The 27,217-nt window shown below is 33.5% G+C and overlaps 1 protein-coding gene across 1 annotated transcript; it reads left to right on the plus strand.

Annotated features, from left to right (window-relative positions):
• Nucleotides 1-4,585: 4,585 nt before the first annotated feature.
• On the plus strand, nucleotides 4,586-26,796 carry LOC128177858 (organic anion transporter 3-like). The gene is made up of 11 exons (XM_052844751.1): nucleotides 4,586-4,728; nucleotides 9,766-9,863; nucleotides 10,348-10,547; nucleotides 14,991-15,221; nucleotides 15,327-15,529; nucleotides 19,438-19,716; nucleotides 20,317-20,451; nucleotides 22,039-22,124; nucleotides 25,847-25,967; nucleotides 26,055-26,127; nucleotides 26,543-26,796. The coding sequence occupies exons 1-11, from the start codon at nucleotides 4,655-4,657 to the stop codon at nucleotides 26,771-26,773; spliced, it is 1,731 nt and encodes a 576-aa protein (XP_052700711.1). The 5' UTR covers nucleotides 4,586-4,654; the 3' UTR covers nucleotides 26,774-26,796.
• The last annotated feature ends 421 nt before the right edge of the window (nucleotides 26,797-27,217 follow it).

The raw sequence follows: 27,217 nt of genomic DNA on the forward strand, positions 1-27,217 counted from the left end.
TTCGATTTTTTCAAATTTTTATTTAAGGTACTCTTGTTATTGGTTTAAGAGCTCTGCTTCTTACAGGAACTTCCAGCTTTACTTCCGACATTAACGGAAGACCCACTCGTTGCTTTGCAACGAGCTTTGCTCTAGTTATTATTATTCTTTTTATTTTTTTTTCTGACTCCTTTTCGGCTTTATAACTCAAAAAGTTTACAACCGATTTCAATGAAACTTTCAGAGATTATGTGCAATTATAATACCTCAAAGTTTATGAAGTTTCTTTGAAAACATAACTTCCGTTTTAACGTTACGTCATTTTTAAAATTTTCAAAAAGTCATTTTGTCCGCGGCGTTTCTCAAAAATGCTTTAAGATAGAGGCTTGAAATTTTCAATGCTTATGATTTGGTCGATTTACCTCTGTAATAAGGCTCGAAATGAAAATCTGTCACTTCCGGTCGAAACCGGAAGTGAAACAAATTTTTCGAAAAAATGAATTTTCTGATCAAATCAAAAATGAATATGCGTTTTGTAGAACTTATTAAGCTGAATCTAACACTGAAAGCGGTTTTAAAATCAGATGATGCATTACAGAGATATCGGGGTTTAAAAATTGATTTTTCCGGAAATTTTGATTCCGCGTCCTTGGTTTAAAAAATAGCGTAATGTTTATAGTAAAGTTAACTCGTACCAAAAATAGTTGTTAAGTCGTACTTAAACACATTCGGATTTTTTTTGTTTAGTTGTTCTAAAAATCAAAAAAAGGTTTTGTTAATTCGTACTTAAAATCATTCGGAATTGTTAAGTCGTACCAGGAGTAATTCGATTTTTTCATCTTTTTATTTTAGTTACTCTTGTTATTGGTTTAAGAGCTCTGCTTTTTACAGGATCTTCTAGCTTTACTTCTGACATTAAAGGAAGACCCACTCGTTGCTTTGCAACGAGCTTTGCTCTAGTTATTATTATTATTCTTTTTCTTTTCTTCTGACTCCTTTTTTGCTTCATAACTCAAAAGGTTTTCAACCGATTTTGATGAAATTTTCAGAGATTTTTGCAAGTTAGCGTCCCTAAAAAACGTTAAACTTTCAAAGAGAACGTCACTTATGTTTTGACGTGACGTCATTTTTAAAATTTTTAAAAAGTCATTTTGTCCCGGACTTTTCTCAAAAATGCTTTAAGATAGAGGCTTGAAATTTTCAATGCTTATGATTTGGTCGATTTACCTCTGTAATAAGGCTGGAAATGAAAATCTGTCACTTCCGGTTGAAACCGGAAGTGAAACAAATTTTTCGAAAAAATGAATTTTCTGATCAAATCAAAAATGAATATGTTTTTTGTAGAGCTTATTAAGCTGAATCTAACACTGAAAGCCGTTTGAAAATCGGACGATGCATTACAGAGATATCGGGGTTTAAAAATTGATTTTTCCGGAAATTTTGATTCCGCGTCCTTGGTTTAAAAAATAGCGTAATGTTCAAAGTAATATTAACTCGTACCAAAAATAATTGTTAAGTCGTACTTGAACACATTCGGATTTTTTTGTTAAGTCGTTCTTGAAATCAGAAAGGTTTTTGTTAAGTCGTACTTAAAATAATTCGTATTTTGTTAAGTCGTACCAGGAATAATTCGATTTTTTCATCTTTTTATTTTTGTTACTTTTGTTATTGGTATAAGAGCTCTGCTTTCTACAGGAACTTCCAGCTTTACTTCCGACATTAACGGAAGACCCACTCGTTGCTTTGCAACGAGCTTTGCTCTAGTTATTATTATTTTTTTTCTTTTTTTTCCAACCAATTTTGTGTACGCGATTTCTCTGAATCTACTCGACCGATTTACAAGAAACTTTCAGGTCTGATAGATAATGATCTGAACCTTATTGGAAATTTTTTTTAATGATGACGTCACTTTCAGTTTTGAGTTATTTACAATTTAACGATTTTCAGAGGGTCGGCTTGTCCAGGGGTAAATTCCTAAACGATTTCAGATATTGAGTTCAAAATTTCAGGGATTGTAGACAAAAGGTTGTAGATCTGACATGTGGTATATATATTTTCCTGTGACCAAAAGCGCCGAAGCTCGCCCGAGCTCGAAAATTACAGTTAAAAAAGCGTCATGATTTTTCGTGGTTTTCTTTCAATATCTCTTTCCTCGATAGTATTTTGTTATAACATGTAGAACAAAAAATCATTATAAAGTCAAGAGCTTTCATTTAAAATCACGAAAAAGGGGCTGACCCTTGAAATAAGGGGCTGAGGGGGCTCTAAAGTCTTTTAATGATAATTTTTACTGTGAAATATTTTGTGATACGTTATAGAAGCAATTATGTTCATTCTAACGTTATCCACCTACACATGGCAATTATTTACTCCTATGTTACGTAATTAGGGATTTTAAAGGGCCAGAAGTCCAAAACTTTCATGCTTAATATCTGAAAATACAGGAAAATTTTGAAAAGCAATATTGAACAAAAGATGCTCAAAATATTGAGCTTAACCATAATCAACCATAATTTCTTTGTTATGCGGTCCCTAAAAGGGGTTACAGGGTCGGCCCCTAAAACGACCCTCTCAAAATATATCGAGAATGATACAAAATTTGTAAACACTTGTTGAACGAAATGTGTTTGAATTGATTAGAGCTTTCATTTAAAATCACGAAAAAGGGACTGGCCCTTGAAATAAGGGGCTGAGGGGGCTCTAAAGTCCTTTAATGATAACTTTTTACTGTGAAATATTTTGTGATACGTTATAGAAGCAATTATGTTCATTCTAACGTTATCCACATATATATGGTAATCATTCACTCGTATGTTACGTAATTACGGATTTTAAGGGGCCAGAAGTCCAAAACTTTGATGCTCAATATCTCAAAATGGAGGAAAATTTTGAAAAGCAATATTAAACAAAAGATGCTCAAAATATTGAGCTTAACAATAATCAACCATTATTTCTTTGTTATGTGGTCCTTTAAGGGAGTTACAGGGTCGGCTTCTAAAACGACCCTCTCAAGATATCTCGAAAATGGTACAAAATTTGTAATAACTTATTTAACAAAAAATGTTTTAATTTATTAGAGTTTTTATTTGAAATCTTGAAAAAGAGGCTGGCTCTTTAAATAAGGAACTGAGGGGGCCTAAAGTCTTTTAATGATAACGTTTTACTGAGAGATATTTTGTGAGAGGTTATAGAAGCAAATATGTTTATCCCACAGTTATAATATATCCAAGCAATGTAATGATGTTTTCATGTGTTACGTAATTAAGGGTTTTTAGGGACCAAAAGTCCAAAATTTTGGACACCCATATCTCAGAAAGGAAAAATATTTTGAAATGCAGTACAGAAGAATAGTTGTTCAGAATGATGTTCGTAACAATATGTAACCTTTAAAATTTCGTTAAAGGGCCCCTTTAAGGAGATAAGGAATCGGCCCCTAAAACCTCCTTTCTCATATATCTCCAAAACGGTAACGAATTTTTGAACATTTGTTGACAAAATGTGTTAAGATTTAAATGTCCTTTCATTTAATATCAAGAAAAAGGGGCTGGTCCCTTAAATTAGCGGATCAAAGGGCTCTAAAATCGTTTATCTGTAGCCCTTTCAAGAGAGCCATTTTGGGAAAGGTTATTAAAGATAGATTAGGTATAATACGTTATTATATACTAACAATATAATGATTTTCTCTTGTGTTACCCAATTAGGGTTTTTAGGGACCAGAGGTAAAGAAGTTTAATCTTTTTTATCTTAATTGGAAGAAATGCGAGTATTTAATAAAGCAATGTAAGAGAACTTACGAAAGAAAGTAACTTAAGACTTAAGAAAAAACCGGTACAAAAAAGCATAAGTACTTCACTCTTTTTAACCATATCATGTTTTATTGTCGAAATTCAAAGTCGATGATGTCATATTTCCTTTTAAAAAATCGGACGGAAGACCTCCTCGTTGCTCGCAACGAGATCGTGTCTAGTTAAATTACCTATTCTAGTGGCTTCTGATATTTTATAGCCTTACGTCATTTTACCTGTATGGCCACTTTCATACATGTGGATAGGATCAGGTGGTTTACTTAGCCAATAGAATGTGTTTTATAATTTTTCCCACTCTAACTGAGTAGCTGTTGTAACAGACCAAGGCTAGTATTCTTAAGAGAAAGACCTGTTTTCTTCAAGAGCTTTTTTATTTCTTTGATCAACATTTTGAAAGCAGTCAGTTATGTCAGAGAGTACCATTGTTAGAGTTACATTCAGCAGCTAAGCATAGGTGATTGTGAAACCTTGTTCCTTAAACAGGGTTTAATCATTTAATCCCTATACATGTATCTGAATAAATGAAAAACCCTTAAGTGGACTTGTTGATATTTGCGACAACCCACTACCACACTAACAAATGTCGTATTAAATATATTCCGTTTTTTATATAATATAATAATTTTTTAACACGTAAGAAGGAAAACACTAGATGTTGGTATATGATAGCGATTAAATTCAAAACATGAAAGTAGTTCAAATGTAACAGTACCCGGCCAAGGGCCCTCCGCGCCGTTTATACATTAGGGAAAACCGTATGCATGATATTAATCTCATTAAAATTCATATACACGACACTACCTACCGCTACTCTAAGCCTTGTTAAGCGATTTCCACAATAGCAGATCGTCAGGAATAGCGCTCTTCAAATGATGGAGACGGATCACAAAATTAAGAATGAGGACAAAGTAGATGAGAAAAGAAAACTTGATGAAGACTACGTGTAAGTACAAATTAAATATTGGAAATGAAAGCTTTAATGTTTCTATGATTATACTGACAATGGTTTTGATGCAAGAACAATCTGACACGTTGAATTATATTGATATCGATCAAACCTATAAATTTTTCCAACCAATTCATCCTTTTATTTTCCACTACTAATCCACTGAATATTAGGTACGCCATTTATATTACCAATTAAATTGGATTAAGATTTGAGAAATGTTTGTTGATAAAAAAATTGATTTTAGAATAAATTTCTTCCCTAATGAATAGGATAGTTTCCAATCCTGATTCTTCCTGGACAACGTCTATAGGTTTGATTCTTCATTGTAATTTAGAAAAGGTTATAATTGATATATCGTGCAGTTTTATTTTTCCTTTACCTACTGCACTAAGCATAATTGGGTGAAGGAAATTCAAGTTTGTAAATATGAAGGACCATGCCCTCTTTGAAGGGGAGATAATTAAATAATATTAAAAATTTGTGTTTTTTTTAAAATATTTTAAATTAGAAACGTTTGACAAGAAAAGATGAAACTTGTGTGAAAGCTTCCTCAGGTTTAAGTTTGTTCAAATCATGATTTCCCGGGGGTAGAAGGGGGCCTCAATGGCGGGGGAGGGGGAACAAATTTTTACATAGGAATATATAGAGGTAGTGTAGATTCCATTTTATTGAAACCATTATCCCCGAGGTGAAATTAGAGCCATATAATGCAAGCTACTTTTAATTTGTGTAGTGATCTGCAGATACCTGACAAAATCATTGTCGTAACGAAATTTTTTGATTTTGTGATTGTGTGCAAGCATACCTGTATGATGTATGACAATTTGGTTGGCAATGTAAACGTCCTCTATGGTAACCTAGTACATTAACTTAAATCGGATTTTCATATCGTGAAGGCGTGATAACCACAAAACAAGCTTTTTTAAACAAAAGAATGTCCGCAACTCGCACTTGTATCGAATAGGCATTCGTTAAGATTTGAACCTGAAAAAATCGAAGCGGGTGTTGTAGGAATAAAGTGTGTTGTTTTAGTGAAGAAAAACGTCACGAAGAATTTTGGAACTATTTATAAAATACTTGCCATTCCATTTATAAGTAAAGTTGTTCCATATATATTTACAAAGTTTGTATTGCATATGTATTATATTTGAAATCTTGACTCAAATTTAAAAAGTCTTGTCGGTTCCTTTTTACTTTTAATTTGGCATTTTTAAAGATTTTTTTTTCCAGTAAGTTGTTGGTCCTATCGGACTCGCAACTAGGCGATTTAGGCTTTGTATTTAACCATTATTGTATATTTTATAAGAATTATCATTATAAAGTGAATGAGATTTTTCGGGTTATAATTCTTGTTCTAATTATGTTCTAAGCTGATTTTTTAAAAAAATATTTATGTGTTCATTTTTGCCATTATAGTCCTAATTTTAGATAATGTTATGATTGAATAGGCAGAAATTTAAAATAGATTTGAAGTGTAAATCACTGGTTTTGGTAACAAAAACAAACACAAATAATATATGCATTGCCCTGACACGTGTTCTCATCTAAAAAATGAGAGTTATTACGTATTCACGCCAATTTCGTGCATAAAAGGTATGTACTTTTCATCAGTAAGGGAGACAATTTAAAGACATAAATGTAATTAAGCTGATGAAAAAGTACGTAATTTCTCGATATGCTAAAATCTTTATCGTTAATCCGTTGGAAAGATCTGTTTATTTGCAGCTATTTTCGTCAATGGTTAAACATTATTTTACAGAAGTCAGACAGAAGTAGTTTTTGATCTTTATTTAAAATTTTTAAAAGTTCTTTTAAGGATAGTTAAAAGAAAAGTCTACTAGATCTGTGAATTGATTTACTTACGAAAATACACATAATTTTTGGGTTTTTTGGGGTTGTAATCAATCGTGTAAACAAAATATTGTCTTGATGTAACTCATTTCAGAACTGCTAGTCATTTTTGATTATCTGACATGAAACTTATTAAAAATAACATCTTACTGTTTTCAGCTCACTGAGACTCGGCGTCCGGACCTGGTTAATTTTTTTGTTGCAGGTTTTTTTTTTGTTGCAGGTCACACAATATGATATCAATGTTACAATTTTGTTATGCATTATGTGATATGATATATAAGTATCCCAAAAAAGTTTGGAGATCTATTGTTTTTGTACGTTTCTTCTCTCTCGCTCTGAACTTGTCCATCGAGTTTCTCAGAGATGGCTAAACAGAACTGTCCATAAGCTCAAGGATATGATAGGCCTGCATATTTAGTTGTAAACTCTGGTTTAGATTTTTTTATTTGGGGTTGGTCAACCATATTTTTGGGAGGTCGAATGAGGGTGGAATCTACCATTAAATCTTATGGGAAAAATGTATATTGTAAATAGTTATATCTCGAAAACCGTTCAAGATATTGGCATATTGAAATCCCGTCAGATGCATAATTATATTGAGTGTTATTGCAATAAATATGGAACATTAGAAATTGTCCCGAGGACTCATCCCCGACCCCAGGCTTAGGATTACTTAATATCTTAAAATATAGTGACATCCCCACCCCTAAACCATACTCTTGTTCCTTGAGTAATGGGACATCATATGGCATACAGGTTATGACCTTATGGGGTGGTTCCGTCCCCCTGAAACAGGAAGTGCTCTAATATCTCAATATCCATTGAGATTCCACCCCCCCCTCCCCCCCCCCCCAAAAAAAAAAAAAAATATATATATATATATATATATATATATATATATATATATATATATATATATATATATATATGTGTGTGTGTGTGTGTGTGTGTTAATTGGCATCAAGTGGTACATGTCTGAAAGTCATGGGCCCCTGACCCCCCCCCCCCCCCAAACAGAATGAAAATGGTTGAGATCCCCACCTCTAAACCATATATATTCTTGTATCTTGTGTAAGGAGCATCAAATGGTATGTAAGTTATGGGCCCCAGGGGTGGGGTGGCTCTGACCCCCTTGATCAAAAATTTCCTGAATAATTTTGAAAACGGTTGAGATTCCCATCCCTAAACCATAAGTATTCTTGTCCTTGTGTTAACGGCATCAAATGGCATGAAGGTCACGTGCCTCGGGGGTGGTCCCCCTCTTTTTGAACAGAAAATGTCCAAATACCTAGGAAACAGTTGAGATCCAACTCCATAAATCATATATATTCTTGCTTCTTGTATCATGTTGGGTCACCTGATCTACAATGAATGATCCTTGGGGAACATAATCAGAAATAGAAATAATCAACTAGTTAATCTTTTTGTTTGTAAAGTTTGACCATGTGGATCATCCCTACCACCAATCATGACCTCATACGTTTATGAGACTTTTATAATCGCTCCGATTATACTTACATCTTGTTTATCAAATGATACTTTATTATATCACATATAATATATACTGATATTGTATTATGTGATCAAATACAGTAATGTTTCAAATGATACAATGCCATATCATATGATACAAATCATATCTTAATACAATGTCATATCATATAATGCAATATTTTGTAGTTATACTTTCATGTTAAATACTGAAATCTGATTGGTTAAGACACAGTTAATGATATTTACTATTACCCTCAGCGTTAGCAACGCACTTGGCAACGGGTAACATTAAAAAATGTTACATGCGCGAAAATTATGCGCGTATGGTTCGCTGTAGAATTCACGTTATTCCTATATAAAAGCAGTAAAATTTTCTTAAAAATTTTAAAAAAGACATTCAGTATAACAAAATAAATAGTGCCTGTTTGGGAGGATAACAGTTGAAATTGACACCCCTCGAAAACCATTGTCAACCTCCGCTTCGCGTCGGTTGACAATGGTTTTCTCGGGGTGTCAATTTTAACTGTTACCCTCCCAAACAGGCACTATTTATATATTAGTATATATTACAGTATGATATGTATACATACGAAGAAGTTGGTCTCATAAAGGTGATGCCTCGTCTTACACTACCGTTTTAAATGATTATTAAATTATCATAAACATATCATATACGATATTGTGTCAAAACAGTATCCGTGAATATCCAAGATCATTAACTATGTTTTTATATACATGTAATACGAAAAAGGTGGCCTCATAAAGGTGATTCCTCATAGAGGTGATACCTCGTCTCCGTGAGCTATGTAATCTGTGATTACCAATGTTTTTAATTGTCAAAACACTCTCATCTAAGATCTTGTTTGCTATTTCTTTTTCCTTCCTCTTTGCTCGTTGATCATAATTAAGATAAAATGGCGGTACTCCTGGTCGTTTTTTTAGCATATAAATAAAAAGAATTTTCATCATCATCTTTAAAAATTACAGTCATTCTAACCTATATATTTTCACAATTTATTTACTATTTGTTAACCTAGTCTCACATACGCGGGTGTGTTAATGAAGCATATAGGCAATTAAGCGTCTTATTTTGACTGTTGCATTCAAAATCGTGAGATTGAATAACTGTTTTGAATCAGATCAAAAACTTACTATAATTATTTGAAATAAGTGTCAATGCAATAAAATTGGGTAGTACGGTGCATTATCACATGAAAACTATTAATAGCTTACCTTTATATATTCATTAACATAAAATGAGATAGAACAACACTACGCCACGGTTTCCAAAATACAATAAATATATAAAGTGAAGGCAAAACATCTCAGTTTGATCAAAACCGTTACAAGATTCCCATGTTTTCTTAATTAAACATTCACTCATACGGTTCTCGTAAAACCTATGCATCAAAACAACACAAAACACTAAGGATTCTAGCAACACTTTTCAACTAAAGCATTGCTCAAACTATCGATAAGTGTAAAAGTTGAGGTTCAATATATACGGATTTTATATCGTATAAAAAGACGGAAGAAAGCCCGGCCGAAAAATTAAATAAAACTTGCATACCTTTTAGCGAATGATTGATAAAACTAACATCTATCCCAGCATTCTTCTGTTCAATTCACATGAAATCACAACAAAATATTGTATTTTAAATTTACTTACCGTTCCTTTTTTAGGTATGGTCGATGGGGTTCATACCAAACTCTCCAATTTGCGTTTCTGCTTTTCCATCTTTGGCAAGCAGGTTTCCAGCTCTTAATTGGTGTTTTTATCGGTACGAGTTTGTTAAATATTATGTTATTATTATTTAAATTTTAGAGTTGAAACTTTCACTTGTAAATTATATTACACACAATACCTAACTAATGATCGTTACTAAGCTTTAAAAACAACTGTCATCTATGTATCGTGAATTCAAATATTGTATTCTTAATCTTTATCTTTAAAAACTCAATAGAAAAATATTTCTTTTGGAACATTTTTATATACATTACATATTTTGTGTGTCTCTTTTATTTTTCGATGTCATATGATTTTCAACCAGTATACATTAAAAATTTCTGTAATGAAATTGGATAACTTTCAAATTTTTTTTTATTCAACTGTCTGAATAATAAAAACATGTATGTATTATCAGTAGTTCTTGTCTTTATGCCCCTTTTCGTCTTTTGTATAATGAAAATATTTTCATCACGGAATTTGAACTTTTGCTGTACTTCTGATGCTGTTTTTCTTAAGTTTTTTTTTAATCATTCAAGCCTACAGACCAGGATTCGAGTGTGCAGCGCCTACCAATGTTAATCATTCGATGTACAATGAGTCTAACTATGTCATCTACGAAAAATGTCAAATCAAATTATACAACAACGACACCAATGGCCTTGAGCTCAAGTCCGTCCAAGGTTGTACAAATGGATATAAATATTTGTTGGATAAAGAGAGTACCATTGTCACTGAGGTAATTCCAAATTAGTTAACTATAATAGTTTTTGACTGATAAAGTGTGAAAATAACTAATTATTTTTTAAATTCCTAAACCCTGACAGCGTTCAGTCACATGAACTTGATTGAATAAAAAAACTCGCATTGTATAAAGAAACAAATACCAGTTAATTTACAGGGGAAAAGAAAATAATTCATCACGGTCTTTATTGCCATGAGAGATTTATTATTCACCACGGGCCTGAAATAGGCGCATCTTATCACATGCACGAATCCAGAAATTTCACGGGGTGGAAAGAAGGGAGGGATAATTGTGTTTGCTTAAAATGGGAGGGGGAGGTCGGTGCCTAAATGAATTAATACAGTTTGAATTCACCCACTCCTTAGATCCGCTATTGCATGCATCATCACATTTGGATAATTGAATAAAACCCTGGTTTTTATGAACATTTGAATCTAGTAATTAATACGGCCATGTTCATATATAACTTTTACTTTTCTCGGATTTTTCATATAAGTGTCTTAGGCATTCATACTTGTTTAAAGCAGTTTCTTTAAGTAGAAACAACAGCTATTTTTTAATACCATCGACGACATTTGAATCTAGTAATAAATACGGTCATATTCCTTCATAACTTTAACTTTCATTGGATTTTCCATCCAACTGTTCCAGGCATTAATACTTGTATATATATAAAGCAGTTTTTAAAGGTAGAAACACAGCTGTTTTTATTACCATTCTCGGAAAAAATCATCATTAACCCGTTGCATTGTGCATACAGAAAGTCGGGAAGGGGATCTTGCAGATCTGATTTATAAATTATGAAGTTTATTTGAGACAAAATGCATCCGTCAGGTAAACAGAGTTCGACGATACAGTCAATGTATGACTGTCTCGTTATTAGGGCCCCTCTCTGCAGGCGCCCTATAATGATAAGTCTGTCAGTCCATCCATTTGTCCTTCCGTTCATCTGTCCTTCCGTCCGAGATCTCTTGTCTGGTGCATAACTTCTCTCCCCTTGGCCCAATCTGGTTCATACTTCACTAACAGAGAGCCTTTTGGACAAGAATAAACAGTGAACCATGTTTCTAGTTCGAAGCTGAAGGTCATAGCAGAATTATATGGAGAGTCCTTGTCCGGAGTATATCTTCTCTCCCCTTGGTCAAATCTGGCTCAAACTTCACTCACAGGGTGCCTATGGTCAACGTTGTGCGGTTATATTGAATGAAGTTTGTAGGTCAAGGTCATATTCGATCACGCAAAGATTTTTTTCAGAGCGTTTATACTCTCCACTTAACCCTATTTGACTCATTTTTTTTTTACACAAACAGAGCTTTTGAGTAAAGCTTGTGCAGTGATTTTGAACCAAGTTTAAAGGCTAAATGTGAAGGTCATGGCAGAATTATATGAAAAATCCTTGTCCAGAGCATATCTTTTTTACCTTTGGTCCAATCTTGATCATACCTGCTAACAGGGTGCCTACGATTAAGGGTGTGCAGTGACTTTAAATCATGTTTGTAAATCAAGTGTCAATGTCGCATTAGATCACGCAAAATATTCTTCTTTCAGAGCATATAAATCATTGGCCCTTTTTTTGCTCCTACTTCACATTTACATAGCTTTTCGGTTAATGGTGTGCAGTGACTTTATAATTTAAACCACGTCAATGTGAAGCTTAGGTTATAGCGAATATCTTTATAATCAGTTTTAGACCGTAGATTATTTTCCATTTGCTTACTCTTGCCCATGTTGATCAGAAATGCTTGTATGTACGGGGTAATGAGATTTTAAAGTTTTATACCAGCTGGAAAATTTCTAAGTTCTAGGTCAAGGTCAAAGAAAAACTCTCTGGAATGCTTTCCATCCTATTGTCAATTATTTAAGCGGGGCCCCCATCTCAGTGTTGTCTAGGATTCAATCTTCGACTGACAAGAGAAATTTAGCTTCAAATTTTCAAACCAACTCTTTATTCGCCAAAAAGTGTTGCTTGTTTTTGTTAAATTGTTTGTTAGCGAAGGGATTCCACAAGGCAAGCTAACGAAGTACTTAAAAATAAAACAAACATCGCTTTGGACAAACTTATGATATAGATGTAAGATGGTAAAATGGGAGGTGCATCCATAGTTCTGCCAAATTTTTCATTTGGTTTCCCGCCCCTGGCCAAACATGAATGCCACACGTATCGCTTCCAATTTCTTATATTTCTACGTTATGAGCCGGGACAAAATTCTATGGGGCCAGTTTTCATGGTGTGGGAGGTCATGAATCTACATGACTGAAAGTGTTTTCTACTGTAGAAAAAGAACCCTACTTATCATGGAATACTGACTCTAGGTCAGTTTTCTCCGTAGAAATTTGACCGCTCGGTCAATATTCTACGGAGATTTTTTTCGTCATTATACCGAGTTAGTATCGGCCTTTATCTTAAATACATGACTTTTAAAAATAAAGCAACCGAAAACAAGTTAATGTGTCAGTCTGCAATTGTCTCAAAATTGTTTGGTGGAAAGTTTTGTAAAGGTGTTACATAGCAGTGCGAAAAATCTTAGGGATGCAAAGGAAACTCAGCATCTTAAAGATTCAAAGCAGACGAACTTAAAGAGCAAGTCGGACGACTAGAGGGGCCAAAAGCCTCGTATATGACAAGATACTGAACTCCTAAAAAGAAGAGATTTCATAGATTTTATAGGCAGAACGATAAGGACGACTTGTCCTTTCAGAACAGACAGTACCCGCAGCAGTCTCGACAGAGTTTTAAAAACTAGACAACTAAAGGTTAGGGTTTCGCTAATAAACAATAGATCAATGGAAAACAAACATTTCATCGGTCAGTGCAAGACTGACGGAATACCTGGAGAAATGGAAGCAGATAGCGTACGACCCGTGGTCTTTAGTCCAGGAAGGACTTCTACTCCAATTTTCCTTAAGGCCGACAGGAAGCGGTGTAAGATAAACTTTATACAGTTCGTTACACCAAAATATGTGTATATCCGAAGAAATAAATACTTTATTCGGAAAAAGAAAGGAACAATAGTGTCTGTACGCAATAGCCAGGAAGACATGCGTTTTTAAAGCACCTTCTTTTTAGTTCCAAACGACGGAGGTCTGCAACTAATATTGAATGTAAAAACTCTGAATGTTCACTTGTATGTGCTTCATGTTTAGATTAACACTTTCCGATCAATTCGACAAGCTATCAGAAAAGGAGATTGGACAATTTCAATAGACCTGAAGGATGCATACTTTCATATTGTAATCAATCTACACCACAGACAGTTCCTTCGGTTCTGTTCTCCAGTAATGCATTACCAATTCAGGGGAATGCCGTTTGGGCTAGCAATAGCTTCCAGTCTTCACAAAGCTGATGGTTGTAATAGGGCAGTATCTGAGGTCTTGACAGGTTCGCATTTATCTGGACTTGTGGTTAATCAAAAATCAACATCGTCGTTCGTCACCTGCTTGTGCAGCAAAGAGAAATACTACTGAACCTGCTTCAAGGCCTGGTAGTAAATGGCAAAAGTCTTAGTTGATACCAACTAAGGAATAGACTACTTTGAAGAATGGTTTCAAAATCTTTCACAAGAAAAAAAAACACTGTACGAAAGATCAACATGGGCAAAAGCTTTTTAGTTTACATGCTTTTACCCATGTGGATCTTTTTTCTGGTTTTTTTTCTTGTGAAAGATTTTGAAACCATTCTTCAAAGATATATTATTCGCCATATTAGTTTTGATTGCTCTTCTACTGTCACTGGGGTATATACATGTATACCGATTGAGAAAGTTAGGGTCGGTTGCTTTCTGATCGAGGCATTCAGGTTGGACGGACTTCTGAATGCATGAACTACACAATGTAGTAAAATGTTTGTAATCAATAATAAAGGAATCAACAATCAATAAAATACCAAATATATTTATTCTTTGAAAGAATTTCCAAGGTATCCGTAATATTTTGCACATAGAGTGCTGCCTTACTTCGCATGCACATCGAACACGTGTGTCGTTCATACAGAATGCATAACGTCTGCATCATTTTTGAAACCCCAGCGGAAGTACATCCAACACTTTAGCTAAATGATAGTCAATCCAAGAAAGTAACAACGTAACATCGTTTCCATTCGTTCCTACAAAAACGCTCTTTTTCTAAAAATCCATGCGATCATTGACATTGCTCGACCTGCCACAGTGTGTAGTTTGCTCATGTGCGATGTTATATTATACACAGGAAAACGATCTACACTTATCGAGGATTTTTGAAGTATCTGTGGCTGGTTAGTCTGCTTGTTTCGTCATTCATTGGATATGCCTTGCTAGTGAAGTGGTTGTCATATTATTTTTGTTCCAAACGTGTTTCTACACGTCGTTTCGTCCAAGGTAACGTGTTCGGGTGAATGAAATACCTGAATGACAGTTTTTGGGTTTCATAACTTTACATGGAAGCATTTTTTTCCTTTTGCAGTTTGATTTGATATGCGATAAATCCAGTCTGGCGGAACTCATACAGACACTGGTTATGGCTGGTCAGCTGGTTGGAGCAGCCTTTGCCTCTTCTCTCAGTGACAGACTTGGCAGGAAAACAGTACATCTTTGTTCTAACCTGATGATCTTGATTCTTGGAATTAGTGTCGCTTTTGCTCCAAATTATACGACACTGGCAATAATGAAGTTCATTTTAGGTGTTTTTCAACAGGTATCTTGATTTTTGATATTGCTTAAAAATTAAGTCGAATTGCATTTTTAGACACTAAATAAATAAGTGTTCCTTCTGGAATTGTTTTTTTTTTTATAATTTTAGGGAATTGTAATGTCCGGTTCGGTATTTGCATTAGAACTTTTCCCACAAAAGATCCGCTTCATATGTGAGCTCAGTGGGTCTTTTGTCTGGACAACAGGCCTACTCGTCTTCTCCGCCTTAGCATACCTGCTTCAAAACTACTCGTGGAGATACTTGCAGATTACTTTAAGTTGTTTCTCATTCCTAAGTTTAATTCAATATTGGCAAGTATAGTTAAAAATTGCATTTTATATATGACTTATGTAAAATGTTTATAGTATCTTAAAACATAAGAATTCGATTTATTTTACACACAATATATTATAATAACAATTGCAAGATCAAAATTTAATTTTAGATTACTTTAGCCAAGGTGAGCTATTTTGATCACCTGCTGTTTGTCGTCCATTTATTTGAACTATTTTGTCAATTTTTGACATTTTCTGAAGAACCACCTCGCCAGATCTAACCAAACATCGTAAAAAGTATACTTATCGGAAGGTTTTATTAAATGATTAAAAGATTTACCCCTTTGTAATGGGTAAATAACCAAGATAAAGTGAAAAAGTATAGTGTGTATTAAAAAGTTATTTTCAAGAACCATTGCCCGAGAAATATTTTAAAAATCTAGCAGATGTAAAATGTTGCTGAAGTATAATGTTTTTGACCCGTCTTCAGTCAACCAGTCAAGTGTTTTTGTCCTCGCCACTACTCTTAAACCACTACGAACAATTTCGAAAAACTTAATAAACATTATCCTTAAAATCTAAAATAATAGGCTATAAGGCTAATATCTACACACTGCGTAGTATCTAGACATTAATATCTACACCGGCATGACTAGAAAATTAACATTCCATTTTCTTGGAAACTTTGGACCTTTTAATCAAAAAATGGTTTATTATATTTAGATGAATTCGATGTACATGTAGGAGCTTGATGTAAATGTATATAAGGCGTGTTCAAGAGAGCGAGTGCTCGCCAAAATTATTTTTTGCAGGTATTTGGAAATTTGGCGTGCGCTCGCTAGCACCCAAGTTCTACTGAACACTCCTCTGCTCACTTTTTCTTTCAATGAAAATACAGTAAAGGATACAAAAAAGTTCATGTGAGCAATATGGCCCATTGACATTTTGTTTAATCTATTCAAATTTTAATATTTAAATTTACCCCCACAAACAAAGCTTTTTTTATTGGGGTAATATAGGTATCACCTTGTCCGTCTGTATGTGCAATCGTGTCGGGTCCATATCTTTCTAATGTAGTTCTTGCTAAGATTACCCGAGAGTGTGTCGTGATTTTGACCCAAGGTCATTTGAGCGAGTTCAAGGTAACTAGAAGAAAAAGTGCACAATTTGTGTCCTGTCGTTTTTTGACATATTAAAAGGTACTTCATCACAAAAAAATCAGGCGAGGGTGTGGCGTGATTTTGACCCAAGGTCATTTGGACAAGTTCAAGGTATCTGGAAGAAAAAATTCGGGTCCGGTCCATATCTTTCTCTTTGAGAAATATTGGATGTTTTGACTTTATTCAAAGATTAACTGAGAGTGTGTTAACGCTGTGACTTTGACACAAGATAATTTGGGCAAATGAAGGGCAACTAAAAGAAAAAGTGCATAATTCTTGTCATGTCCATCTCTTTCTCTTTTGAAGAAATTTTTAGAGTTATTCCCTCACACAAAGGTAACTAGAGGACGTGTCGTGATTTTGACCCAAGGTCATTTGGCAAGTTCAAGGTAACTGGAAGAAACAGTTCATAAGTTATGTTCGTTCCATCATTTTTAGCTCACCTGACCTGAGCTGATAGCTCAAGTGAGCATTTCTGATCACATTTTGTCCGTCGTCCGTCTGTTCGTAAACTTTTCACATTTTTAACATCTTCTCAAGAACTGCTGGGCCAATTTCAACCAAACTTGGCACAAATCATTCTTATGCAAAGGGGATTCAAAGTTATGAAAATTAAGGGCCACACCCTTTTTCAATGGGCGATAGTTAGAAATTAATGAGAAATTTTCACAATGCGGGGTCGAAGATTTACATAGGAATATATAGAGTAAATCTTTAAAAATCTTCTTCTCAGAAACTAATCAGCTAGGAAAGCTGAAACTTGTGTGGAAGCATCCTCAGGTAGTGTTGATTCAAAGAGGTGAAAATCATGACCCCTGGGGGTAGGATGGGGCACAATGTTAGGTCGAAGATTTACATAGGAATATATAGAGTAAATCTTTAAAAATCTTCTTCTCAGAAACTAATCAGCCAGGAAAGCTGAAACTTGTGTCGAAGTATCCTCAGGTAGTGTAGATTCAATAGATTAATATGCCAACTGCTTCTACATACATCACAAATTTTCAAGGACACAAAGTGTGTTTAAGAAAGCAATACAACAATTACATGAATATTGCATATATAATGAACGTTTACTAAGAGAAATCTTGGGTTAAAACAAAATTTCTACTCCATTTCTCTTTTCCCACTGGTGTTAAATTTGTCTGATTTAATATATCATACATTGGTTTTGAACCTTTTTTGGTTAATACAAAGGTTTTAATATTAAATGGTATAAAAGGTTTGAAAACTTCATTTCTAATGATCATGAAGTTGTATTTCCTTAGATCTGAAAGTACAGCTTGTCTTACTCCCATATATGTTAAATAATTCATTTGAATATTTAATATTCTTTGTAAAATTTCAAAATCTAAAGTTTTCATTTTCATCAAACAAGTCAATTACACATCTTACTCCTTTAACACACCATGATTTATAAAAAAAAAAAAAGACTGATATTTCCTATCTTAAATTTATTATTGTTCCACAATGGCTGGCAACAATAATCCTGCCATGATTTTACATTTAAGTTATCTTGGGTTTCTTTAAAATCTATGGTAATTTCCTTCCAAAAATCATTTCTTAACAATTCCTGCATTTGCATAATATAATCTGAACCTGTATTTAATAGCTTTTCTATATTAATTGAATTCTTCAGCAGTGTTTTCCATTTTGAATTATTATCCTTCATTAATCTCCTAATCCAAGTAGACTTTAATCGTTTAATATAGGAAGAACTATCAACCATCCTTAACCCATCATGTTCATACTTCTGAGTATATAGTTGTCTTTTAATTTTATCACATTTTGAATTCCAAATAAAATTGAATAGAATATTGTTCAATTCTTTTAATGTTTTACTCTTAGGGTTTGGTAAGGCTATAAATAAGTGGTTTAATTGTAAAATTAAAAGAGACTTAACCAGTGTTATCCTTCCAATTGGAGTCAAGTGTCGTTTGGTTCAGTGTTCTATTACAGATTTTATGCTAAAAAGTTTCTTGTCATAATTAAGTTTTACAATTTTATCTAAATCTACATCATAATATATGACCAAAAGTTTGAATTGAGTTGTCCATTGAAAATTATTTCGGAACAGATTTTTTCTTAAGAATATTTTTTACTTCCTATCCACACAATCTGAGTTTTTTCTTGGTTTATTTTAAGACCAGATAATTTATAATAGTCATCTATTTCTTTCATGGTTGCCTTTAATGATTTTTCAGTTCCATCAAGGATTATTGATGTATCATCTGCATATTGTGATATTAAATATTGGATGTTATTAATTTTGATTCCTGTCATATCTTCATTATTTTTAATTTTAATTGACAATATTTCCGCACATAATAAAAAAAATGTAAGGCGATATTGGATCCCCTTGTCTACAGCCTCGCCCAAGTTTAAAAAAAGTTTGATAAAATGCCTGCCTGCCTGGGACACACAGGACATAGCATTACATTGAAAAGTTTTAATCCAGTTACAGATAAATGGGCCAAAATGAAAATAATTGGGCGTATTTTGTATAAATTCCCAAACTACAGAATCAAAAGCTTTCTCAAAATATGTATCTATTTTTAGTAACAGGTACTTTCCTTTTGAACACGGATGTAGGCGAAATAATGGGAAAAGGCGCTTTACTTCGTTTAGTATATCGAGCGGATCCACAAATTTACAGCTTTTAAAATAGAGTGGAAAACTGTACATTTTCAGTTTAATTCATCAGACAAGACAATCGATATCATAATGATTTTATTTTACTTTCCAGATGTTATATTTTAAAATGATCAGTATTATTGTTATTTGCAGGGTCCAAGACGAATCATTAAGATGGCTGATTGCCAACGGAAAAACAAATGAAGTCGACAAAATACTACACAAAGTAGCAAAGTGGAACAAATTGAATTATGGAGAATTAAAGAAAAACGTCACCAGGAAAATAAAACTTTCCAAAACAAAAAAACCTGATGTGGAGGAATCTCTTTTGGAAAATGTTGACAAATCCCTCACTGTTGAGAAATATTCGATACTGACTATCCTACAGAACAAATCTGTTTTGCTTATAACGATGCTGATGTGTTTTACATGGTATATTTTGGATATTTGAAAAATCAAGTAAACTTTAAACAAATCATGTAGCAAAAATCCAAATAAGCTTAGATAGTTGGGTTGGTAAAAAAAAAATTAGAAAACGGTTGAATTATTTACTTTTGTGGGGATAAAATTTCGTGGATTTGGGGTGTTTGCTTATTTATGGGGATGTTCCTTTGTGGACACGTTTTTAGTTAAAGAAGGAAAATTAAATCTTTTATAATAAGCCTTCGTCGAGTATGCAAATTTATGGGTAAGGGCCACCCACAAATACCAAGAAAATTGAACCACTACGAATTCTGATGATTCCCCGGTATTTCATTTTTCACTAATTAGGAATTTTAATTTCAAAATCATAACATTTTTTTTTCGGTTAAGGCAGTTGACGTTCTATAAATTGTTAAGTGGTGTAGTGTTGGGTATATATTTCCCAATCAATGGCATACGAATTTGATTTAGTACTTACTATACTTATTCCAGTACTTACTATACTTATTCCATATCATTTGATTTTTACCATTCAGTGAAGAAATAGAAAAATGTTCAAATTTAGCTTTGGAGTAAAGTGACGAAAATATATATTTTGCTTATTTTTAGGGTAACTAATACGCTGACCTACTTTGGCCTGACATTGACTTCCACATCCTTAGCGGGGAATCGTTTCCTTAATTTTTTCTTCATGGCCTGTGTGGAATACATATCTCTCGCATTAGAGTTCTTCATGCTGAAAAGGCAAGTTATGTTTGCATCTGTTTTATTTAACACTTACTGTCGTAGGCAGTACAGGTTCGTTAAAACAAGAATAACGCCAACGTAAGAACACAGCATATTACACTGTACACAGGGAAATATTTGTCCTCGTCTACTTTTGCCTTTGTTATCAGAGGGCGAAAGTAAATCATTTCTAAATAATTTTTCATTCAATAGAGTATGTTAGAAAAACATGCCAAGGAAAATAAAAAACAAACAAACGAACCAAACCAAAACCAAAACCACACACACTTGGCAAAATGTAACCCTGTTAACAGTATGTCCAATCATTACGACAATGGCAACTTATCAGGCAAACCTTACATGTAACAAGATATCTGTGAGCCAATGCTCACCAGTGATACCCCCGCTCTGATGTGAATATGCAAAATAAGCGAAGTCGACATTTAACAGAAAGCTGGCATCCGATTGGTACAGAAATTTATCCCACAATATGACATGCCTAAACAAATAGTGTGTTAAAATTTCAAGCATCTGCGATAAATAGCTGCTGAAAAATCTTTAGGAAAATTTGTTTGAAAATTTTGGCTAAAATAAACAAAGTACTCATTTAACAGGAAGTTGACGTCCGATTGGTACAAAAATATATCCCACGATATGGCATGCCATAACAAACACTGTAAAAATTTCAAGCATCTGCGATAAATAGTTGCCGAGATAAATGCGACAGAAATATTTGTTACGGATGGACATGGATATAACTTCACACGTATTGTAATAGCTGCAAGACTGTAGCCCCCGGTCTGAAAAAATTCGGATGGACGACCTGGGAGCTACAGTGCCTACCATAGGAAAAATCTGCAATTTACGGCGCACAAAAAATTGCGCTGGTTTTGGACTTATTAACCTTATTTTCACACAAATTCTGTAAAAAGAATTAGTACCATTAATTTCTTCAGCCAATTTACTACTGATATCGTCACTTTACTTGCCTCAGACTTTCTCTTAAAAATGATAACCGACCTCGGAAAATGAAGTATGTTAATTTACGTCGAGATCGAGAGTCGCCATTTTTAAATGTAAACAAACTTGCACCACTTTGATTTAAAGGGCTGCTGATGGTGTTTAAAAGAATATAAGAGGCTAGTTAAGTGACTATATCGGTAGTAAAATGTCCGAGGAATTTTTTGGGATCAAATATTTGTACAGAATATGATCGTAAATGAGATTAATCGGTCCTAAACTAGCACATTTTTTGTGCGCAGTAAATTGCAGTTTTTTACTATGGGAGGCACTGTAGCTCCCAGGTCGTCCATCCGAATTTTTCAGACCGGGAGCTACAGTCCTGCAGCTAGTATTGTAATAACAAAGGTGTAGGCAGTAACGCTGGTGCAGGCATTTTTTGGTTTATTGGCAAAATATCATCAATTTTAAGTGAATATTTTTTACACAAGTCCTATTTATAACAGGTGTTGGTGAACATTCGCGCATTTTATAGTTATAAATCTCGTATTTTTAATTTTATGGTCCTGATAATGTTTTCTATCAGTTAGTTAAATATTTAAATCGTTCATTGATACAAATATACCACTTCTCTTTTTTTTGCAGGTTTGGAAGGCGAACCGCTACAATATTTTTCCATACCATCACAGGGTCATCTTTGGCACTTGCGACTCTGTTGAATTACTTTTCAGGTAAACCATAAGGTTGTATGAGGGTGAGAATTTTAACACAAAGTAGAATGAATGTTGCAAGTAATGTAACATCAGTTGAAGTGTATAAAACATAAAATGATTAATTATGCTGTTTATTTAAATTTACTGGTGACAATTTTTTTCTAAAAAACAATTAAATAACGGCATTTTCATCGAGTACGCCTTGTTTTCTTTTTACGACAACCGACCCGTATCCGATATATACATAGTAACTACAGCGCGCGATTTCCCGAATTGACAGACTACAGAACATGGGACGTCCCAAAGGCCGCTTTGCCACTCGAAAACGAAAAAATGGTACAAAAACCAGTCAGAAGCAAAGGTGAATGAAGTTTTATACGTACCCCGAAACCGGTACGAAAAGACGTTTAAAACAATATCAATCATAGTACAGTCCATCAAACGATGGTCACGGAGGCATCCCTTAATTAGGACAAGTATTAAATAGTTTTGAAATGGATGTAAGTAATTTGAATGCTTTAGCATTTGGCAATCAATCGATATGTTTATCGTCGTGGTGTAGATTTGAGGAGAATCCTAAAACTAAATTCAAACCGGGAAACCGTTAAGTAACGTTGCTCTATAGAATGCTCTCTGTGATGTTTTCAAGACTTCACTAGGAATTTCCCAAGCCAATGAAAATTTCAATGAGATTGTCTCCCAAAGAACACACGAGCAATCAATACAGTGGTTCTGAGAATCTGAGAATAGAGTTGATGTAAGTGTTAACCAGAAAAATGAAGCCCTTAAGTACTTCATATTTGTGAGGGTTTTTTTTATTGTATCATAATTTGTGTGTGTATTCTCTATATATAACCGTACATGTTTATTTAATACTTTGAATGAATGTGAAATGTGATTGCATTATTTCCAGGCACGTAGCATCGAAGGGGGGGGGGGGGGGCTGTTTTCTCGCAGCAACAAAGTTTTGTAAATATACATATAAAAAATGAAAAATCATGGCGTTTTTCGGGATTATATAAAAAAAAATTGATATGAAAATAAGGAAATTAGGAGAAATTGAAGTAATAAACTAGCCCTCCCCAACGGATTAGGATTTTAAAGATTCTGGAAATTTAAAATTCCCTTTTGTTTCCTTTATTTCTGCTTGTCTTGATTTTTAGGATGAGTCTGCCCCCCCTTTCTAAAACGTTGCTACGTGCCTGTTTTCAGTCGAACAAAATGATGGGGTTGTCATCAGTTTTTTTCACGGAAAGATTGGCAAAACTTAAGAGATTTACAGCATGTTATGGTCGCGGGTTTGGGGATATGAGAGGCATGAATATAAAGTCACAACGACACACGTGTTGCACGTACTAACCCTGCCATTTTATTTAGAAACCGGAAACGGCAATTATTACAAACAGAAAAACCCCAAAACGTACAAGACATATTAGTTTTGGATTTGTGGCTGACTTTACCGACCTGACACCTAATACACAACAAGCATGCAAAAAGTAAGGCCATCTCAGGCACCCACAATTCCAAACAAAGAAGGCAATTTTTGCCCTTCCTTTTTGAGATTTGTGGAGAAAAATATTTATCATAATCTCATCAAGGTTACCAATTCATTTAACATTTTATTTAGCCAGAAAATTACATATCCTACAAATTCCAGACATCAATGAAGAAAACCACTTGAACCAGAAGACTCCAATGCCTCCAAAAGTAAAAGAAACAAGCATTCTAAGAGTATTGCATAAGCAATACACGTCCCCTACCGGTTCGTTGAAATTGTGAAACAATGCACTGTTTTGCAGAATATCGAACCCGAACATTAAAAAATAGGAATATGAAAAATTAATTTATACTACACTATACTGTACAACCTGAAATATAATTGTTATTTTACTTGAAATAAAAGTTGTGGTATATATGTAATTTAATACAATTTGTACCATATTCATTATCAATAATTAATGTACATAATTAAGACCCCATTCTGCAGATGCCCTGTAGTGACCAGTCTGTCCGTCCGAGATTGCTTGTCCGGGGCATATCTTCTCTCCCCTTGGCCCAATCTTGGTCATACTTTACCCACAGAGTGTCTTTGGGTACAGAATGTGCAGTGACCTTGAGCCTTATTTCTTGAAACAATTTACAATGTCAAATGTGAAGGTCATAGCAAAATGGTACGAAAATTCCATAAACGGAGCACATCTTCTCTCCCTCTGCGCCAGTCCGACTCATGCTTCACCCACATGATGCCTTTGATCGAAGAATATTCAGGAACCTTGAATGTTTGTAAGCCAATTGCAAAGGCTTATTTGACCATGCAAAAATCCTATTTTAAGATGATATTTACTCTTTAATTACTTTGCCCTATTAGGCTAATACTTTACTGAGACAGGGCTGTTTAATTAAATTAAATGGCGTGCAGTGACCTTAAACCAAGTCAATGTGAATCTCATAGCGGATCTCTTTATGATCAGCTTTAAACCGTAGATCACTTACAATTTGCTTAATCTAGCTGAGATTGAACAAAAATGCCTGTATGTACGGGGTAGTGAGATTGAATTAGAAGTTCTATGCCAGCTGGAGAGTTATAAGTCAAAGTCAAAGCAAAATTGTACGAAATTCTTTTCATCCTATTGCCCATTAATAAAACAGGGCCCTTTAAGATGATCATCATTTCAATATTGTCTAGTTTGGAAATATACGGAAATGTACTTGGAATCATTTTAGTGTAAATCGTTTACATGAGAGTTTTGCATTGACAAGCTGTTCAGAGGAATTTCGGGTAAAATATTTACAAAATGTCTCCACTCTTTTTTTTTAAATTTGGATACTTTTTGATTAATAGTTGTTATACTTTATGAAAATTATATGCTTTTTTATTTTCATTACACTGTATTTTGTAGAATATATTATAGCGATTGTATTCCTCATTTTTCATTGTTAGTCAATGGTCAATTAATGGCCACTGGCATTGTGAGGACAATATATTACATTTAACTTTTCTTTAATGTAACAAATGATAATTGTTCAGGTAATATATAGTCATTTAATAATATACAATGTTCATTTTCCATTTAATTTGTTTTATTGAATTGAAATTAAAGACAACTTTAGAAACATTTTAGTGTAAATCGTAAACATGAGAGTTTTGCAGAGAAAAGCTATCAGAGGAATTTCTGGGTGAATAGTTTTAAAATGGCTCCACTTTTTTCTGAAATTTGGATACATTGATAGATTTATATATTTTTTAAGGAAATTACGTTGCTTTTTGTTTTCATTTCTCTGCAAATACATTAGAGTTTCATTAGTATTCAAATTTTATGTATTTTACTGTAAACATTTAGACAACAGCTCTGCAACTGCGAGTAAATTGTAGGAGTTGTTATAACTTTCTATATTGCTTTAAATTAAAGAACAGATATTACATGTTTAATAAATTTAAATCTATTTTCTTTTATTTTACGTCCTCCTCGATTTATTTATTTAAATTGATAGATGGTCTATATTTTAAGGGAAAAAATCACACAGAGTCACCTCCCTTACTTTGACAGCCACTAGTGGACAAATGTCTACACTCTTTTAATATTTTTGATAACCGAGCATTGGTCATACATTTGTGTTTCCATTGATACCAAAATCATCTTTTCCCATAATTTTGATCTCATACTAATATTACCTTAAAATGATGATTCATCTAGTTTAATGAATAATATGAATAACTTTGTAATTTCTTTCTCCAACAGGAGGAAATGAAACTCTTAAAATGCTCTCCATAATAGCAACGTTTGCAGGGAAAATGTCGGTTACCGGATCGTTCAGTGTATTGTTTTTATTTACACCTGAACTCTATCCCACAAATCTAAGGTAAAAAAAGAACCCAAAGTAAAATAAGCTGAATGGTTTTCTCCTTGATTAATACATTAGCCGACAGATTGTGTTTTTCTATTGAAGAAATGTCGGAATCGGAATGTGCTCGACATTCTCAAGAATTGGTGCCATGATATCTCCATTTGCTGGACTATTGGTAAACTCGCTTAATGTTTATGGTAACACACCAAACAAACAACAAGTAACAATCAGGATAAGGACTAATGACTTGTATTTATTTGTTTGACATTTTTTCATGCATATTGATTGCCGTTAACGTAAAACGTAAAGTATTTACGCTTTGTTCTTTTAAAGTATGTGTGGTTTAGTGCAGTTTCCTTTAGAGCAAGATGTCTGCTTTCTCAAATTCATCTGAATATAATAAATAAAAAAAATCTAAGTATGTATTTGAAGTGATTACTTTATTAAATTTACGATCTCCTTTCAAGCATATAAGCTGTTAATTTTTACTACATGTACATAAATTTAAGGGGCATCTGCGTTAAAATATGTTTTTTGTTTTGAGAAATCGTTTAATTAAAAATTGTTTTAATTCGTATCTTTACCGTTAGGCTTTACATATCCCTTGGGCTCCTGGGACTATATTCGCAAGTATGTGTTTTATCGTCACGGTCATAGCATTGTATCTACCGGAGACTCGTGGAATGGATCTTCTACAAACATTAGATGAAGTCAAAGTATGGTATGCTGAACACAGCGGATTTCGACTGAAGAAAGGTCGAACGAAAAATAATCTAGAATCTGAAATAGAAAAAGTGTACACAAGAGAGTCAAAAAATTAAAATATAATACTTGCACGAGTGAATTGTTTTATGTATTACTCAATAAATAGTCAGATGAATGGTGTTTGATTCAGGAAAGAGTTTGTTTAGAGAATAAAAGCCTGACATCGATGCAAGTTGATGATTTTGAAAACGTTAAATGTGTTTTGTTTTAATTGTAATAATGATTTATGCAAAACAAAAACAAGTACATGTAATATCATGAACGAACGGAATTTTAAATAACATTAATAAAAAACGGATTAAACATTGTTGTTAATTAAAACATGATATTTGTATTGTTGTATTTTAAATTACAAAACAAAGGCTTTTTATTTAGCTAAAATATATGAAAATGATGGATATGAATGTAAGTGTGTAACAATATAAATATATATATACATCAGAAAGGAACTTTTCATTGATTTGAATTTTTAAAGAAAAATACGGTATTTGATATTATTG

Source organism: Crassostrea angulata, chromosome 3 (assembly GCF_025612915.1).
Source record: "Crassostrea angulata isolate pt1a10 chromosome 3, ASM2561291v2, whole genome shotgun sequence".
Taxonomy (NCBI): domain Eukaryota; kingdom Metazoa; phylum Mollusca; class Bivalvia; order Ostreida; family Ostreidae; genus Magallana; species Magallana angulata.

Excerpts from the sequence above, each read along its gene's own strand:
- LOC128177858 (XM_052844751.1), top strand. The coding sequence starts at position 4,655 with ATGATGGAGACGGATCACAAAATTAAGAATGAGGACAAAGTAGATGAG. Across the intron at positions 15,222-15,326 it reads TTTTAGGTGTTTTTCAACAG|GGAATTGTAATGTCCGGTTC; the intron begins GTATCTTGATTT and ends TTATAATTTTAG. Across the intron at positions 20,452-22,038 it reads GAGTTCTTCATGCTGAAAAG|GTTTGGAAGGCGAACCGCTA; the intron begins GCAAGTTATGTT and ends TTTTTTTTGCAG.